The sequence below is a fragment of the Chelonoidis abingdonii genome, chromosome 2 (assembly GCF_003597395.2).
Source record: "Chelonoidis abingdonii isolate Lonesome George chromosome 2, CheloAbing_2.0, whole genome shotgun sequence".
NCBI classification, from domain to species: domain Eukaryota; kingdom Metazoa; phylum Chordata; order Testudines; family Testudinidae; genus Chelonoidis; species Chelonoidis abingdonii.
Window position 1 is genome coordinate 256,499,724 of NC_133770.1, and position 16,971 is coordinate 256,516,694.

At 37.3% G+C, this 16,971-nt stretch overlaps 1 protein-coding gene across 6 annotated transcripts in view; it reads right to left on the bottom strand.

Annotated features, from left to right (window-relative positions):
- The window catches only part of RUNX1T1 (RUNX1 partner transcriptional co-repressor 1), a 147,546-nt gene that overhangs the window by 98,746 nt on the left and 31,829 nt on the right, over positions 1–16,971 (bottom strand). The window contains exon 1 of one of the 6 annotated variants that reach the window (XM_032805276.2): positions 10,376–10,594. The exons of the other annotated variants lie outside the window; for them this stretch is intronic. Within the exon in view, the coding sequence (XP_032661167.1) occupies positions 10,376–10,382 (7 nt within the window). The 5' untranslated portion in view covers positions 10,383–10,594. Of the gene's footprint in view, positions 1–10,375; positions 10,595–16,971 lie in introns of those variants that run through there. 6 annotated transcript variants of the gene reach the window in all.

Below are 16,971 nucleotides of genomic sequence, written 5' to 3' on the forward strand. Positions count from 1 at the left end.
GCTTCATCATGTCCGTTTGCTCCCTCATTAGCCTCAGCATCGCATCCTGCCTCCACTCTTCATTCTCACTTAATTCTTTCCTGGCCTGTGCCACCGAATGCCTCCATGCTTTAAGCTGTGCCCTATCAGTGCGGGAGGACTGCATGAGCTCAGAAAACATGTAATCGTGAGTGCATTTTTTTTCACCTTCTAATCTGCAATAACCTCAGGGATGGAAATGATGGGGATGGGGTGCGTAGAAACATTCTACACTCTACGATTCTGGGAGGACTGCATAGTCACCTGTGCTGCTGAGTTTGCCACGCTGACCAAACAGGAAATGAAATTCTAAAGTTCCCGGGGCTTTTCCTACGTACCTGGTTAGTGAATTGGAGTTCAAAGTGCTGTCCAGAGCAGTCAAAATGGAGCACTCTAGGATAGCCCCAGGAGGCCAATATTGTTGATTTTGTGTCTGCACTACCCCAAATTTGACTCAGCAAAATCAATTTTAGCGCTACTCCCCTCACTGGGGAAGCGTACAGAAGTCAATTTTAAGAGCCCTTTAGGTCGATGGAATGAGGTTGGTTCTGTGGATGCATTCATTTTTAAATTCACCTAACATGGCTGAATTTCATCTACCCCCATAGCGTAGACCAGGTCTTACTTTGGTTATAGAATAAACAATAATAATAATAATTGGAGATATCCTATCTCCTAGAACAGGAAAGGACCCTGAAAGGTCATTGAGTGCCGCCCCCTGCCTTCACTAGCAGGACCAAGTGCTGATTTTTGCCCCAGATACCTATGTGGCCCCCTCAAGGACTGAACTCACAACCCAGGGTTTAAGCAGGCCAAAGCTCAAACCACTGAGCTATCCCTGCCCCCCCCCCAATGTATAATAAAGAAGATAGAACTAAATGAGATGTAGATCGAAAATGGAATCAAAGACCTCCCTTCCTCAACAAAGAAGAAGACCAGTTTTTGGCAAGCTAGATGCAGATTTGATTTCACAGAGACAAGGGAGCCAAGAAGGAAAAAAAAGAGACATAAAAACAACAGACCAGAAATACATAAAAAGTTAGGGGAAGAATACTTTTTTTAAAAGATTCTAAGTCCTGTAGTATCTCTTCCTCATAATCTAATCTTTTTAGTAAGAAAAAGTTGGTTACAATTTGTAACAGGAACAAAATCAGATAAAGCAAAAATTTGTTCACGTATCCATTATTTCACGGATCTCAACAGAGCTTGAAAAGAGCTTTGTATCAGTTTGGCAGGCTGCAATTCAGTCCAATAAAGATTTCAATGTAAATTAAGGTTAAAATCATCAGATGCTGATCTTTCTAATAAAGGTCTAACAGCAATGAGAAATACAGAAAGAACTATGTCTATTGTTTCACCTGCAACATTACCAAAATTTTGGCAGCATCGGATAATATAGGAGGTGTTCTCCCAATGAAGCTCTCCAAAATATGTAAACAGCATACACTGAGAGGGTCTTGTTTCATTCAACCAAGCTTCTGACATTAGAACAAAATCTAGTTTATGTGGACTAGAAATACCTGGGGTCCATTAGACTGTCCAGATTAAAGCCACAGGGAAATGACTACTAATGTATGTAAACAGGACAAGCTGACACTTCAGGTGTTATTTTTTGACAATGTCCAGGGCTAGAAGAGGAAGAGATTCCTCAATAAATATTTGGATTATGTTCAACAGTTTAACAGGAGGGGAGGGCTAGAACTTAATGCAAAGGCATATGAATTTGTAGGCAAATTAAAATCTGAATAGCAGCTGCAGACTAGTCCATCAGTTTCTCCATTGTTCATAGTTAAGTCTATATGGCTTTGGAGAAGTTGTTCAACAGTTATCAGAGAAAAGAGACCAAAACAATGATTTATCAGAAGTGAACAGTCCGACAACTTTTACTTGGATTTGACTGCCTTAATCATGGTAAGCTGCCTGTCTCCAGAGTTCAGTAGATGGCCCTCTATTGTAAGGCCTAATCATTCAAGGAAGATCCGCAGTCCACTTCATGGTGGAAGGAAGAAGGTCCAACTAAATAAAAGTGGTCCCCCTTAATTCTGGCAGCTGAACTGCATCGCTGCTCTGTGTCTCCCACTGGTTCAAAGGTTAAGAAAGGGTGTATTGTGGGAAAGAAAAATGAATCAAAGGACATGAAGTCCAGAGACAATATAATCAAATAGTTTTTTGCAGCATTTTCTGAGAAGTGCAGAAATATAGTGCAAGATTTTCAAACCTATCCACATATCTTCAGCAGTCTTACCAGCCTGGACATTTAAGTTGTACCCTTTTATTTGTATAGTCACTTGCCTGTGACTATCATAAGGTGAGGAGCTCTTAGACTTTCTAGACCATGCACGTCCCCATGCATATTCTGTTTTTGAGTCAGACACAGCTATTTTTAGATCATGGTTCACATAGAGAGTCTCTGACAGTGTACCTCAAAACTGACCCTGTCTTTGATATCTTATTATTCAAACAGATACCTAAAAGTTATAGCTTGCCAGAAAAAAAACAGTAAATAAAAAAGAGCATCCATAACTACATACTGTGACAAAGTTCCTTCTCTACCTTGGTGAGTCTTGCGCTTATGGGCAGATTTGCTCACTTCAGTGATCTTCACTACAGTCTGGGTCAACTTCTCCTGTGTCTGATCAGGAGTTGGGAGGTTTGGGGGGAACCCCGGTCCACCCTCTACTCCGGGTTCCAGCCAGGGCCCTGTGGATTGCAGCTGTCTATAGTGCCTCCTGTAACAGCTGCTTGACAGCTACAACTCCCTGGGCTACTTCCCCATGGCCTCCTCCAAATACATTCTTTATCCTCACCACAGGACCTTCCTGCTGGTATCTGATAATGCTTGTACTCCTTAGTCCTCCAGCAGCACAGCCTCTCACTCTCAGCTCCTTGCACGTCTTGCTCCCAGCTCCTCACACACACTTCCTCTCCTCTGGCTCCCCCCTCCCTGACTGGAGTGAGCTCCTTTTTAAACCCAGGTGCCCTAATTATAGCCTGCCTTGACTTGGTGGCAGGATGTCCTTGATTGGCTGCAGGTGTTCTAATCAGCCTGTCTGCCTTAATTGGTTCTAGCAGGTTCCTGATTACTCTAGTGCAGCCCCTGCTCTGGCCACTCAGGGAACAGAAAACTACTCACCCAGTGACCAGTATATTTGCCCTCTACGAGATTCCTGTACCCCACTGGTCTGGGTCTGTCACAATACATAGTAATATTTCTAGCCTAGGGTGTTAAATAAAGTGCATCTTGACAGTGCCAAGCAAGCTGTTGGCATATAAAAATATTGTTAAAAAATAAGTAGCACTAATCTTGGCACACAGTGGCATCTTCTGAACTTTTACTAATAATGTTTTTCCCTTATTAAAAAAAATTGGCTGTAAGGTAGATAGGTATAAAGTTTTGTGGCAAACTACTGTGTAATTAAACAGATTGGGCAAGGAAAAGCAATAAGCGTTATGTAGTATTTGTTTAGCACATATGATGTGCCTGGTACTGTACAAGACAAAGTCCATGGGCCAATGCACTTAATTTACGAATGATAAAATAAGATACACATGTGCACAACCCTGAATTGTAAGAGCAGTCATAATGCATTTTGTATACACAGTTTTTAAATCAGGGTCATATTTTTGTGTAAATACATGTATCTTATTTTTTGGGTATGTTTCCTACTCCCATATTTTCGCCAGCAAAATATCATGGTGGAAAGATCATTTGACTGATGTGTGTTAAGTGTTTGAGGGCCCAGGGAAAGGATGGATTTGGATTATGGGAGGGATTATTATGAAGATAGAGTGGGGATATGATTTACTGTATTTTGAAGACCATTCCACCCAAAGAGAGCGGTGTAGAAGAAGGCATAAAGACAGGAATGAGAAAAGAAAGTGAAGGAGGCAAGGAGGCTGGCATCACTGATGGAATGGAAGGACATAGAGAAAAGATGGACTATAAGAATCAGGATCTGAGTAGTTACACAGAGCATTGAATACTGGAAGTTAGTTTTATGTAATATAATAAGTATGCAAGAAAGATTCTGGGAAGGGATTAGAAGCTGCAAGTGATATGGATGGATCATGGGGTAGGAAGATAATTTTAGTATCTTCATTTTGTATAGACCAGAGAGGAGAAATAAGAGACACAAGGGAGGCCACACGAGGAGGTTACAGCAGTGAAGGCAGGAGATGGTCAGGACTTGGACATGCACTTAAGCAGCTGAAACAGAAAGGAAGCATCAATAACGCAGGAAGAGCAATTAGCCATGAATAGCATGTTAGCTTTAAAAAGCAAAACAATTTCTCCTTCTTAAGAGATGGCATTTCAAATCTGCTTTGCAAACTAGATGAGAATGGATAAGTCCCTGTCTCAGAATCCCTGATTATTTAACCACAACATTTTTTTGATCAAAGGGGATATGCAAGTAATGACATAAGGCTTCACAGAATTTTCACCAGTTTACATAGTATCTGAATTTGAACCAAATACATTTCTTTCCTCTCTCTTTCCCCAGCCTCTTTTTCAGATCAGAAAGATAGATGCAATCAATTTAGATTCCTGGCCTTATTCTTTTCCCACAATTCTTTCAGTCCAAATATTGCGAGTTCAGTTTTACTTGTCAGTATATAAAATGATGTAGATGTTATTATATTCAGCTACTGAATGTATTTCCATAATGAATGGGAACCATATGAACTGTACTCTTAATAATTGTGTCTATCACTTACAACATTTCCTTTAGAACTTCAAAAAGGCTTCCTGCCACCTTTGACTCAAACTTTGTATCCGCTTAAAAGCACAGCTAAATTTCAGCCGTTGTCTCAGAATATACATTCACACTAACGTTAAGCCAACTGGCTGGATAATTTAGGTTAATTTAGATGTGTGTTGGGGGGTGGACTTTGCAATGCCATTGGGTGGTTATTCCTTGTGAAGACATTTTAAATGGTTGCGGAGATTCCCAAAGCAGGGGAGTGAGGTTATTTTATTTTAAAAAGTAGAAATAAATGCATAAATGAGAAAATGAGTTAATGAAAACATCTTCCTATGAAATCTAGACGTAAACTCAGCTCCCAAGTCAAGTTTTAATGACAACTCTCTGAAACCTTTAGGAGCGAAAGCTAAACAACTTTACTATCACAATTTGTCTGGAGTTAGCACTCATGTTGAATCTGCTTCTATACAATAATTCATAAAAATTTGCCACTATTTTAATTATTTTAGAGAAATAATGAGAATAAGTGCCAAATTATCAAGATTTGAAGCAAGAAAACAAACTCATGGCCAAATTCAGCTCTTGAATATACATGCATAATTCCTACTGATCACAATGGGAATAAGAACTGTTTATGTCAGTGCTAAATGTAGTAAACAATTCTATATCTGAACCATAGATCAATGTTTCAAAAGTAAGATTCATGTTGAAAGTTGCAGGTCTTCAAAAGCATTAAAGGCTTAGTCTATGTGGTCCATCTTATGGCTGAGTTATCAAGTGGCAAAAGTACATTTAACTGAGTCTTCCTTGGTATACATGGCCATATGCCGAAAGAATGAACTATATCAGAAAAGGAAACAGAAAGGGGTAAAAGGAAGTAAATATCTCACTTTCTTTCCTCCCAGACACAAACATTAACTTACACCTTCAAGTTCATATATGGGCAAATTACACCAATATTGGGTGTAAAGAAATCTAAATTTCTTTACTCCAATATTGGGGTCCCATCAGTTGTATATACACAACTCCAACTGACCTCGGTGTTAGAGCAATTGGGCCCCTAACTTATACATTATTATATGTATTACAGTAGTGCCCAGAGGCCTACTAAGCTCAGGGCCCTATTTAGATCTGGTCAGAAGATTTTCAACAAAACAATTGTCAGAAAATGCCAATTCAATGAAACCAAAACTTTTCCAGGGAAAGGGTCAGTTTCAATGAAACTTTAGTAAGATCCAGGATGGAATTTCTGGTCAAGATATGCCAATGAAAAAGAAAGAGAAATCAATCCCTGAATGTACCAGTGGTTGCGGCACTTGCATAGAACGTGAGGGACCAAGGCTTATGTCTCCACTCTGTCTAGTTTAGAATCAAGACCTGAATCTGGGTCTCCCATATCCCCAGCGAATGCTATAACCATAGAGCTACTAGCTATCCTGGAATAGATTCTCTTTCTCTCCCATTTTTCACAACAAATTTGAAAAGCATTTGTTTTTTTCCTGACATGAAAGAGAAAAATTAAAATCTCAAAAAAATTCTCTGGACAAGAAAATCATTTTCCACCCAGCTGTTGCCTCATTGTACCAGGCAATGCACACACAGAGTGAGAGACAGTACCTTCCCCAAAGAGCTTACATTTTCAAATATATATCACTCTCAATTTGGCCCTTTAGCTTGAAAATACTAGCATCTTTATTGCAAAATATTTTGGGGTCCTTGTTAGTAAAAAGGCTTACTATTAGCTATTACTGGGGTTATGGTATCACCTACAATATGCTTGGGAAGCAACTAGCACATAGCAAGATACAGTTCATGCCCCAAATGGTTCAAAATAAGAAATAGTTTTATGGAGACTTTAGAATTCTTTACTACAATGAAAGGAGTGGGACACATATCAATGCTTCAGTATGAATCCAACACATTTCCCCAAAATCATCTGGGCCTGAAGAAATGAAATGCCCAACAAATTCCCCTGGAATCTCATTGGTAGTACAACCTAAAGTGGCTAACAGTCCTTTTCAAAGAAGAAAATTCTTCCTTCCTGTCACACCCAAGAATAAGATAATGACGTTACATATGATGACTGGAACACTGGTACAAGCTTAACAATCAGATTTAAATCTATTTCCAGACATACTTTCTACAGCTGGCTGAAAACTTGTTTTATAATACACAGAACTGTCCTCATATAATAGCATAGCAACTACAAGTTAAAACAAGACAAGTCAGTTAACAGACAGGAGACTTTTGCTGTATAACAACTTTTAGACGCATGTATTTAAAAACCAGGTGGATTATCCAAATGCTCAGTTACTAGGACACTAACAGTTATGTCCATGGCAATTTTGTTTCTGTTCTTTAAAAAAATCATCACTTGCAAGCACTAATGTTAAAACCAGAAAGGAAGTCTAGTACACAGTGGCTATGAATGCCAAATCAATTTTCAGCAGATAATAAAGTCCATGTTTTACAATCAGCAATGCACTGTTTTACTACCCAAAATATAAGCTAATAATATATAGCTCTGCTAAATGGAAAATGCAGATATGCTGTTAAGAAACGGGCTGGCTGTGAGATGATGGATCATTTCTGCTGGGACCTTCTTAAAGCTATGTGCAAATGTTTTGAAAATATCACATGATGTGGCCATGTGTTAAAAATTACAGCCAGTTAAGTTCTCTGCTAAGAAAAATATGTGGGCAATTTATGAAATGCACTCCAGGATGGAGATGTCTTAAGTAAAACCAGATTCTGAAAACAAACCCATTTTTTTGAAACATGAACTTAAAAAAAAAAAAAGTTGCAGCCACATCTGGAGAGCAGAAGTAAAGAAGGGGTGGTCTGACCTAATTCCAGGCCATCTTCTGAAAGAACAGCATTATTTCTGGGCTACAATGACTGTGATCACTGATTGTTCTTTTAAGAAAACCATCCTGAATATTGCCATGGGCGATAATGAAGCATTTTGTAGGCCAACATCTGTACTATAAAATGACTGATAGAATTGTAAAGTTTATTACATAATGTTTGGAATAAAAACAGTTCTAAAAAACACACAGTAATCAATCCACTTCATATATGACATTTGATATGAGCACTGTATATCTCTACATCAGTAATTTAAAGATATCTACTTTCTAGAATCCAAATAAAATGACAAAATAGTTAACAAAGTTAGTGCAAATCTCATATTTGCAGAATTATCCTTCTAAAAATATGTACCCTAAGAGTTGTGTTAGAGCCTCCAAGATCTATGACTTAATTTTATGATGAGACCCTCATTAACAACCTCTCATCTAATTTTTCAGACATATTAACATGAGAAGACTAGTAGACAATCACATGTATAAGAATGTGATCTGTTTGTCTTTGAAGAGAACATTTAATTTGTGTACAACTGTTATCACCATACAGAAACCAGAACAGATATTTGATCCATTTTATATTTTAGAAAAAACAGAAAGACCTTTGGGTGTTAGAACTATTAAAAGGATGCTTCTGAAATCAAGAATATGTTACACACACACAAACTCACACATGCACACAAAGGCAATGACATAATATCCGATTACACAAAAATACACATCTTTTTAATCTTCTGCAGATAACATGCTTACTTCTAAAACACAAAATCTGCCCCAGATGGCTAATAATGCCTATTCGAAAAAAACCAAAAACCCCACAATATTAAAGGGCTAAAATGTGCTGTGAACAGATTGAGAGGTAGTTCATCATAGAGGAGAGTAAAAAAGTGCATATGGGTGTCAAAAATAGCCAAGTGTCAGATCTGCTTAAGTATCTCCATTCTGGCACATGCTCCCAGCCACAGCTGTTAGTGTATTCTCTGTATCCAAGTGCAAAGTTTTCTAACTCTCAGAGCTGACATTAAAAACATACTTCTTCCTTGCTACCCCTTTAACAGAATACTGGAAATTAAAGATTTATTTAACGTTAAAGCTTAAAGAGTATTGATAAGTATATATATTTTCAGGTGTAGCTCAAGCTACTTTGATTACATGAAATTTTAACCAGCAGGTAGATTAAGTAATTTAAGTGCCACAGGCTTACTATGCAATAGGTTGTTCAAAAATCTCTACTTCAGTCAGTCCAGTTGGGGATTGGTACTGCTTTGATGAGGGGGTTAGACTAGATGACCTCCTGAGATCCCTTCCAACCCTGATATTCTATGATCTATGATAGCATCTTTGTTAGTGTCTCAAAAGAAAATACAGAAGACTCAAAATTAATTATGCTGTACATTTAAATATCATAAAATATCAGATAGCGAGCCAGGATACTGTAATTTCTTATAAATATATGCAAAATATCAGTTGTATTTGATTTACATCACATGCACTTATTCAAATTAATGAATTGCCATGATATTTCTAATGAAGACCACATCCCAAGGAATATAACGCATGCAAATCATATTTAAACTTTAAAAAGGGTTAAAATGACCTTTCATAGTCCTCAGTTATTATCTATGCAAATTAATTTGCCCATATTTCAACCATACAAATCCTCCTAGCCTTGCACTTTGAGCAAACAGAGTTCTACTTTCTTGTTACAATCTCAGTCTTAGGATCAACTAACATAGTATTGGAAGACTATGACCATGCATTAACATCCTAAAAAAACCCCATTCTTTAAACAACTGGCAATACCTACATACAACTGTGGTAGCAGCAAACTGACAGATACTGTTTCAAAATACCATCTGCGAGGTGTACAGATTCTGTGATCAAGTGCAGCTTCTCCTGCCTGTCCTACCCAAATTATCAACAAGAACCAGCCAGCTGTAGGATCTCAGTGTCCCTGTCTTTTTTAACCAGAGACATAGGCTTTTTTAAATTGGCACATGGCTCTGTTCAGACCTTACGAAAACAGCAAATACAATCCATTCTGCAATGGTCAGGCTTCTCACACAAAACACTCAAACAATTTACCCTATATGGAAGCAATATTTTCACTGGCAACAACACTTATCAATTAGACAAGTAGTCTAAAGATCCAAGGATAATATTTTTGTGAGGAAATTGACATACTAAGATTTCCAGTTCCACAACAGTTTCACTAATTCAGCAGAATCTGTAGGATTAATTAATTATTATTATTATTAACAACGTATTTCAATTTTTGGCTGGTGGCAGCTAAGAACTGTGATTTAGGGCAAGACTGAAATCATTTGTTTTCTAAATCTTCCTTCACTTCTCTAGCATAAACAGCTTTGCAAAGAGATTATTCCTAGTGTACACCCATAATTTAAAATTATATCTATACATAAAATGTTTGCAGATTACAAGATACAGCTGACAGTCATGAAAACCAGACTGAAGCTGTATTTCTTCTCACTAAAATTATACCCCCACACACACACCTGCACCCACATATAGGGTGAGACTTTCTACTATTCCTATCCCCATTTCTACATTCCTATCAATGTAGCATCCAATATTACTGTACATAATATCTTTGATAGTTTCCACACACAAATTCCCCTCCCCCAAACATACACACTCCACAATTAGTATCTACAATCTCTCTATATAAGCTTTCAAAAATCACCATGTAGAAATTATTTTTATATACAATCAAAATATAATTAGTGCTTTTCCATTTAAATAAAAAGAGCTGTAATAATTTTAACTCACCAGGCATCCTTGAATAAAATATACAACACTGTAAATGGCTCTTTCCTAAAAGCAAGCTTATTTAGGGCTCAGTGCCTCCTGTTCTGGAATGAGCACAGAAAAGCGAGGAGGGCCATCAGAATTGGCTGTGGCAGCATAGCTGGAGGCAGGATGCTAGGCGTGTGCATTTGCCAGGCAAAGACAGATGGAGAGCTGACACTGGGTATTGCACTTGGAGCAGAAATGTGAATGATGACAGGAGCACATGTGGCCTTGAACCCAGCCCTGTCTCTTCAGGCAGAACAATGACAGGGATGTTTGTGCAAATTATCACAACCCCAGCTCCCCTCGGCTGACTCCTCTTACTCTACCTTTCACAGCAAGTTCCAGAGGACCAAATAATAGAAAGTAAAATACAGAGTGATAAGATGAACACTGAATTATTCATTTTTTTCTTTAAAAGTTAACCCTTTCTTTAACTGCAAGCAATGAAAGGAGAGCATCTATTAGAACCAGTTCTCCTCAAAAAGTGGAAAACATGTTCTTCTCATTTATTATGTTAACAGCCATAATTTTGAACTCCATAAGACCAGGGTTGTTTATTTAGTAGGAAATGCAAAACATGTAACAAGATATATTTAAAGATTTTTTCTTTTCTTTTTTCCCCTTCTTCTTATTGTGCCATTTTATCACAGTGAACAGAGTATCAAAATCATTCCCTTTGTCAGCTTCTCAGTAGTATGTGTAAAATAGAACACACTTAGAAGCAGACCACTTTTATTTTACTACAGTGCTTTTAACCCCCTGGGATTCCTGCATTGATATGCTCCAAACATTTGCAGCTTACTCTCCTTTACCTTGTATGGTGATCCATGGGGGATGAAAACAAAATCTTCCCTGTAAAGCTTTTTCAAAAGCTAAACAATCATGTCCTCCTGATTTCTGATTTTTGCACACCCCTTAAATGTTTATCCTTCACATGAATAACATATGCCTGTCTAGGTTCAATGCACTCTTCCCTATTAAGCTTTAATGGACACCATGATACATAAAACTACAAGTCTTTGTTATAGTGCTTTATCTAAAGCTGACTATTTTCCTCTCAGCAGTCCCTCTTTAGTCCTTTGTAAAACATCCTTGCCTCATAGGAGAAACATACGCCTGACACATGCCTTCTGTAGCACATTTAAGCTTATATAAGATTCCATGCACAAGTGAAATCTGTTTTTTCAAAATCTCTTCTCCAATTTAATACTTGCAAAATCTTCACTGTTTTACTAACAAAAACGTTTACAGCAAATCATTAAACACATACTTTCCTTTGCCTTTTCAATGTATGTTCAAATTCCATATAAAAAAAAAAAAGATTGCATTCAGAATCTTCAGAAACTGTATTCTTTTAATACGAAAGATTCATAAAGACAAAAGTCTTTATATGTTTAATTTATGCAGACCCTTGATTTCCCTTCCTATCTTCTGCCTTTACTACACAGAAACAACCGCACTTCCAGGCCTTCCTTTTCCTTCCTTTAGCTGCCACAAAATGCTGATAAAATCTATTTTGGAACACAGAAAAATCCTAACAGCCTTTCCATCTCTGGATCCCTCTGCCCATGAATATTTACTACTAAAAAATAAAAAAGTGTCATCTTTGAGAAATACATCAGAAAAACAGAACTTTTAATGGCACCTAAAGCAGCACCCAAAAGCCTTCCTTCAGCTAGTGAAGCCCCAAATTCAAAATGTTTAATACCAAAATTCACAGTGCTTACTCTGTTCTGTCACTAATACTATAATGTACTCCATGTATGAGACTAATCGTTTTGTTCATCTGACTCAGACGACAGTTGTAATGAGGTTCTGTATAATGGATTTCAATGTATTTGAGAGCCAAGGCTTTATGGGGGAAGGGAAGAAGGGGCAGTGGGGGAGTAATCAATTAATTCTGTGCCAGAGATGACTTTAAAGAACTTGGCATTATTTTTGTTTCATTTGGTGCTGTTTAAAAAACAGCCAGTCAGTATCTGTCGGTTTTAAAAATTCTATATTTTACATGAAGGAGAAAACATTTTCACAGTTGGAAATACAACCTTTCATCAGCATAGATGCAGACAGAATCAGCTTTAAAATAGAAAGTAATGTGTCAAAGGTGCAAGGCGTTTTAATAACACTGAATGATATTCCATTTTAAAAGTCAGTCTTAATATCAGTACACCATAAATCTCCAAACGATGGCTCACAAAATTGAACTTCCATATGCAGTGTGATTATGCATCTTTTCTATGTGTAAAAAGGCTTTTTAAGCTGTTATCTGACTACAGTAATTGCCATTTAAATTGATCCACGTCAACAAAACCTGGATCCCTGGAGATTCTCACCTAGAAGTCTGTTTGTGGAAGGGGCTAACAGAATGCCTGTGCATCTGAGACTACTTCAGCATTTTCTAAAGCAGCCAGCTGCATGAATAGTTTTTCCCTCTCATTATTTAATACACTGAGGCAGGCTGCAACCCATTTGGCAGTCCTCTGTGAATAAATATTCCTGGATATGTTTTTTTTTCTTTTTTTAAATGCAGCCATTTAAAGATTGCTGTAAAAAAATTTGCACACTTCTAAAAATGTAACAGGGCCAAAATGTGTAACAAAGATGGACAGTAAATGCCAACATAATTCTGTAAAACATTTTTCATTCTCTGCTTGTTTCATGCAGAAGAGAAAAAGTGTGTAGGGCAATTTTTGCATATGAACAATTCTGCTCATCTTAGAATCTGGAAAATGCACAATACTAAAATGAAAGGATACAAAGAAATCGTGAGAATTAGAATTTAGAAGGACATCAATTTCAAGTCAGTTTCTTACCTTATGCTACAGCTTCTTAGCTGATACAGTGAAAACTAACACTCTACCCTGCAATCATGCAAATAGTTCACAAAATAATTTTGAATTATATGATACCCATCTGCAAAATTAACAATTGTAAGAGCTGTGCAGGTAGTCTCCAAACCCAGATATTTACAAAAATAGATTTACACTGGACTGCAGAAAGTTCTTACTGTATTGTATTACTCAAATGAAAAACATACTCCTTTCTAAGACATTACAGTTTTAAAGTAGAGACTATCTTTTGTTTAAACCTGATTTACCAACAGGGACTAGAAGTCCAGTGAAATACATCTGTAGTTAATGAAAACTCTTTATTAACAACGAGGGAAGAATCTGACTCAAAGCTTTTCTGCAGGACTTCTCAACTTCCCTCTCTACTTATAGCAGACTGTTGTGATACATTGTGACTTCACACAGTGGGTATTAAGTGAGTTAATTCAAAGGAGCTGAAACCTCATTGATCCTAATTGAAAGCAATACACCCAACCAAATACTTTTCTACCCCATCTGCTCTGGCCTGCCACCAGCTATTCAATACAAGAGAATTAATAGTTTCAGATATTCTAACCGACCCAATAAAGGCACTCATTTAAGCAGGACTGCATTAACAAAGTGAAAAACCAAGGGCAAAATGGGTTCAAATGGAGCATTTTACTCCTAGTTGGCTTTAACAAAGCTGAATAATGCTTATTCTGACTTTTTATGTGCAAGACTTGATAAACTGAATAAGAAGGCACTCAATGATCAGTCAACGAGCATTGATGAATGGTCATTAGGACCCCCCCAATCTCAGGGAAGGCCATTCCACAAAGTGACACACCAGCTTGAAAGGGCGGACTCACTAATGTCCAGATTTCTCCACTTGCTTGTTCCACTTTCACTTTCAGACCACTGGCCACCAAATGAGGCTGACATATTGGAAAATAATCTTTTATGGTCAAGTGATAAATAAAAATGGAGGCATTAGCCTGAGCTTTAAAATTCAAATCTGCTAGTTTTGTCAGACCCCCGCTGAAGGTTTTGATTTTCCACCCAGCTGGAAGCTATTTGTGTTTTCTTAAGGCAACCCACTGACAGGACAAACCCACCTAATGTGTGAGCTGTGAGGCCGAGGGAGACTCTGTCTATATGCTTTCCCAACTTTACTGTACATAAGTTTGACAGCCAACTGAATAAACACATCTTGATATAAAGAAACACGTTAATTTCTGGCTGCAACTGAATGTTCTCTAATACTTCATACAACCACAAACTCTGTACTATATTGTTTTAAACTCATGGTGACTTTTTGGGTAACAGAAATCTGTATCTTCCATCATTCTAAGTATTCCAAAAACACACTGAGGCCCCAAAGGATCAACCCCATCCCCCAAAATTTAATCTTGATAAGAAAGTCACCTTCCTCTACACCTAAGCCCTTGAAAAAAAAAAAGTTACTTCTTTTCTTGCAAGCATCATTAAAATATTGCAGTATGTGATTATCTGCAACAGCAGCTCTAAATACAAGTGTTACAAACCACTTACCAGATAACGCCAAGATATTTCCCTAAACATTTCCTGACTGGCAAAGCTTTGTGAGCTTCTTAAAATAGTTCAGTGGGATCTTTAAAATATATGTATCTTGGTGAAATGACATCCAAAGGGGGATTTGATAACCACACAAACACTTGAAGGATGCACAAACCAAGCTGAGAGAGATGAAGTTTAGGCTGTCAAAAAGGGAGTAGGACTAATGTGATGAAATTTATTAAAGGAACATTTAAGTGTGTGTGTGCACGCGCGTGTGTGTCCGTGTATGCATGCATGAAGAATCTTAACAGCAAGGTGTTTTAGACCCAAGAAAACTGGAAGCTTCATAATTTCAGTGATCTAATGAAAAAGTAGACCTATCAATAGCATTTCAGATAATCTGATAGAGAAGAGCAACCTTGGCTGTGGGATGAACTTGACCAGTGGTTTTCAACCTTTTTTCGTTTGCAGACCCCTAAAAAATTTCATATCAAGGTGCAAATCCCTTTGGAAATCTCGAAAACCACTGGACTAGACAATCTATGTCTTTTCCATCTCTGTTGTTTTATGGTTCTACAATCAAAATAGGCACTGGTTATAGATTAAGAACCAAATTCAGCAATGTTGTAAGTGAGCACAACTCCCATTGGCTTTCAAGCTGAATCTGATGTTAAGTTTTAAAATACTGAAAGTATATACAAATCAAATCTAGAAGAGCAATACTACAGAAAAAGATAACAGACCTAAGTTTCATTGCCAAACATAGGCCCCGATTCTCCAAATATTTATGAATTTATGTGACTTTACTCACATTTGTAGCCCGTTAACTTTAAAGAGAGTACTCAAGAGAGCATATGTACATTTTTGCAGAATTGTGACCATTACAAAACCTCACGTGAACATTTTACGAAACAAAACAGTTGCTGTGAAATATGTAACATCATATTAAGACTATTTTTTTAATTGTCATCATGTATGTTAAGAAAAAAATACTGCACAGTTTATACATAAATTTCTCTTTTGGCTCTTTACAAGATTGAATATTCTGTTATTTCTGAAAGGATGCAACAAAACACCAAGATTGTATTTCATATATAAAGAAAAAGAACATATTCCTTCCACCTAACCAATGCAGTGTGCATGATAATATCTAGTGATTCTGCATTGGGATCATATTTTGGGATCTCAATATAAGCTTTCAAGCTATTCGCTGCTTTCTGATTTGAAGCTCAAAATGGTTCGACTTTGCTGATGAAACTCCTCCTCCTGCAATGTATTAACCCTCATTTTGACTTCTAATCAATGTCTTTTAAATGTATAAGGTTTTCATGATAAAGAAAATGTGAGAGAATATTTGTATATGAAAAGAGTGTATCTAACCGCTGGCTAGAAATTCAATTCTTACTTTTTTCTTTGTAACATAGCTCAGTATTTGTGACACTAACTAAACATATTTTATTCATTTGACAAGGACTGTAACATTATATTAAAAACTTTTGTTTCAAAGTCACCACCTCCCCATTTTGACTGATGGTGAGTTAGTTTTGTTAAAACGCAAGGGTGATAGCATATGCTCCAATGAACTTTCCCTCCTCTCAGCATCAGAGACAAAAACCTGCAGCTCTGCTCTGCACTGGCAGCCATCTGGACAGCTTTCTCTCAATGCCTGCCCCACATCACACTGCAGGCAAAATTTCAGGGCTCTAGAGCTCTGTGGAGCTATTCATGACATACCAATTTCACATTTTCTGCTTGTTTGCTTGCAACAGTAAATGCTAATGAGGACTATGAATGACATTTTTAAAGACAATAAAAAGGTCTCCAAATCCCTTGCATATGGAGACACTGTTTTCTAAACTTCACCTTCTGTTAGGGAGCTATTAGACTCTAAAGGAAAAAAATAACCTAAGGAGAACAATGAGCTGATCAAAGCATAACGGAGTCCCTAAGAATTCCAAAGAAAACAATGTTTGTAAGCTAGGTTAATGAAAGACAGATTTTATGCCAATGTACAGCAATAACACTTCAGTGCAGTAACCATCCCTTTCAATAACTCTGCTACTTCTTATCCCAAGGGCTCATTAATTATTGTCTCTTTGCAGGAAAAAAAAAACAACTTTCAGATATCCTGCAAAACCTCAAAAGCCAGATATTTGGATTTTTTTACTGCTAATCTGTAGATGACTCTGAGAGTAAACTGTTATCATTAATTGGGTTGAAATGCTA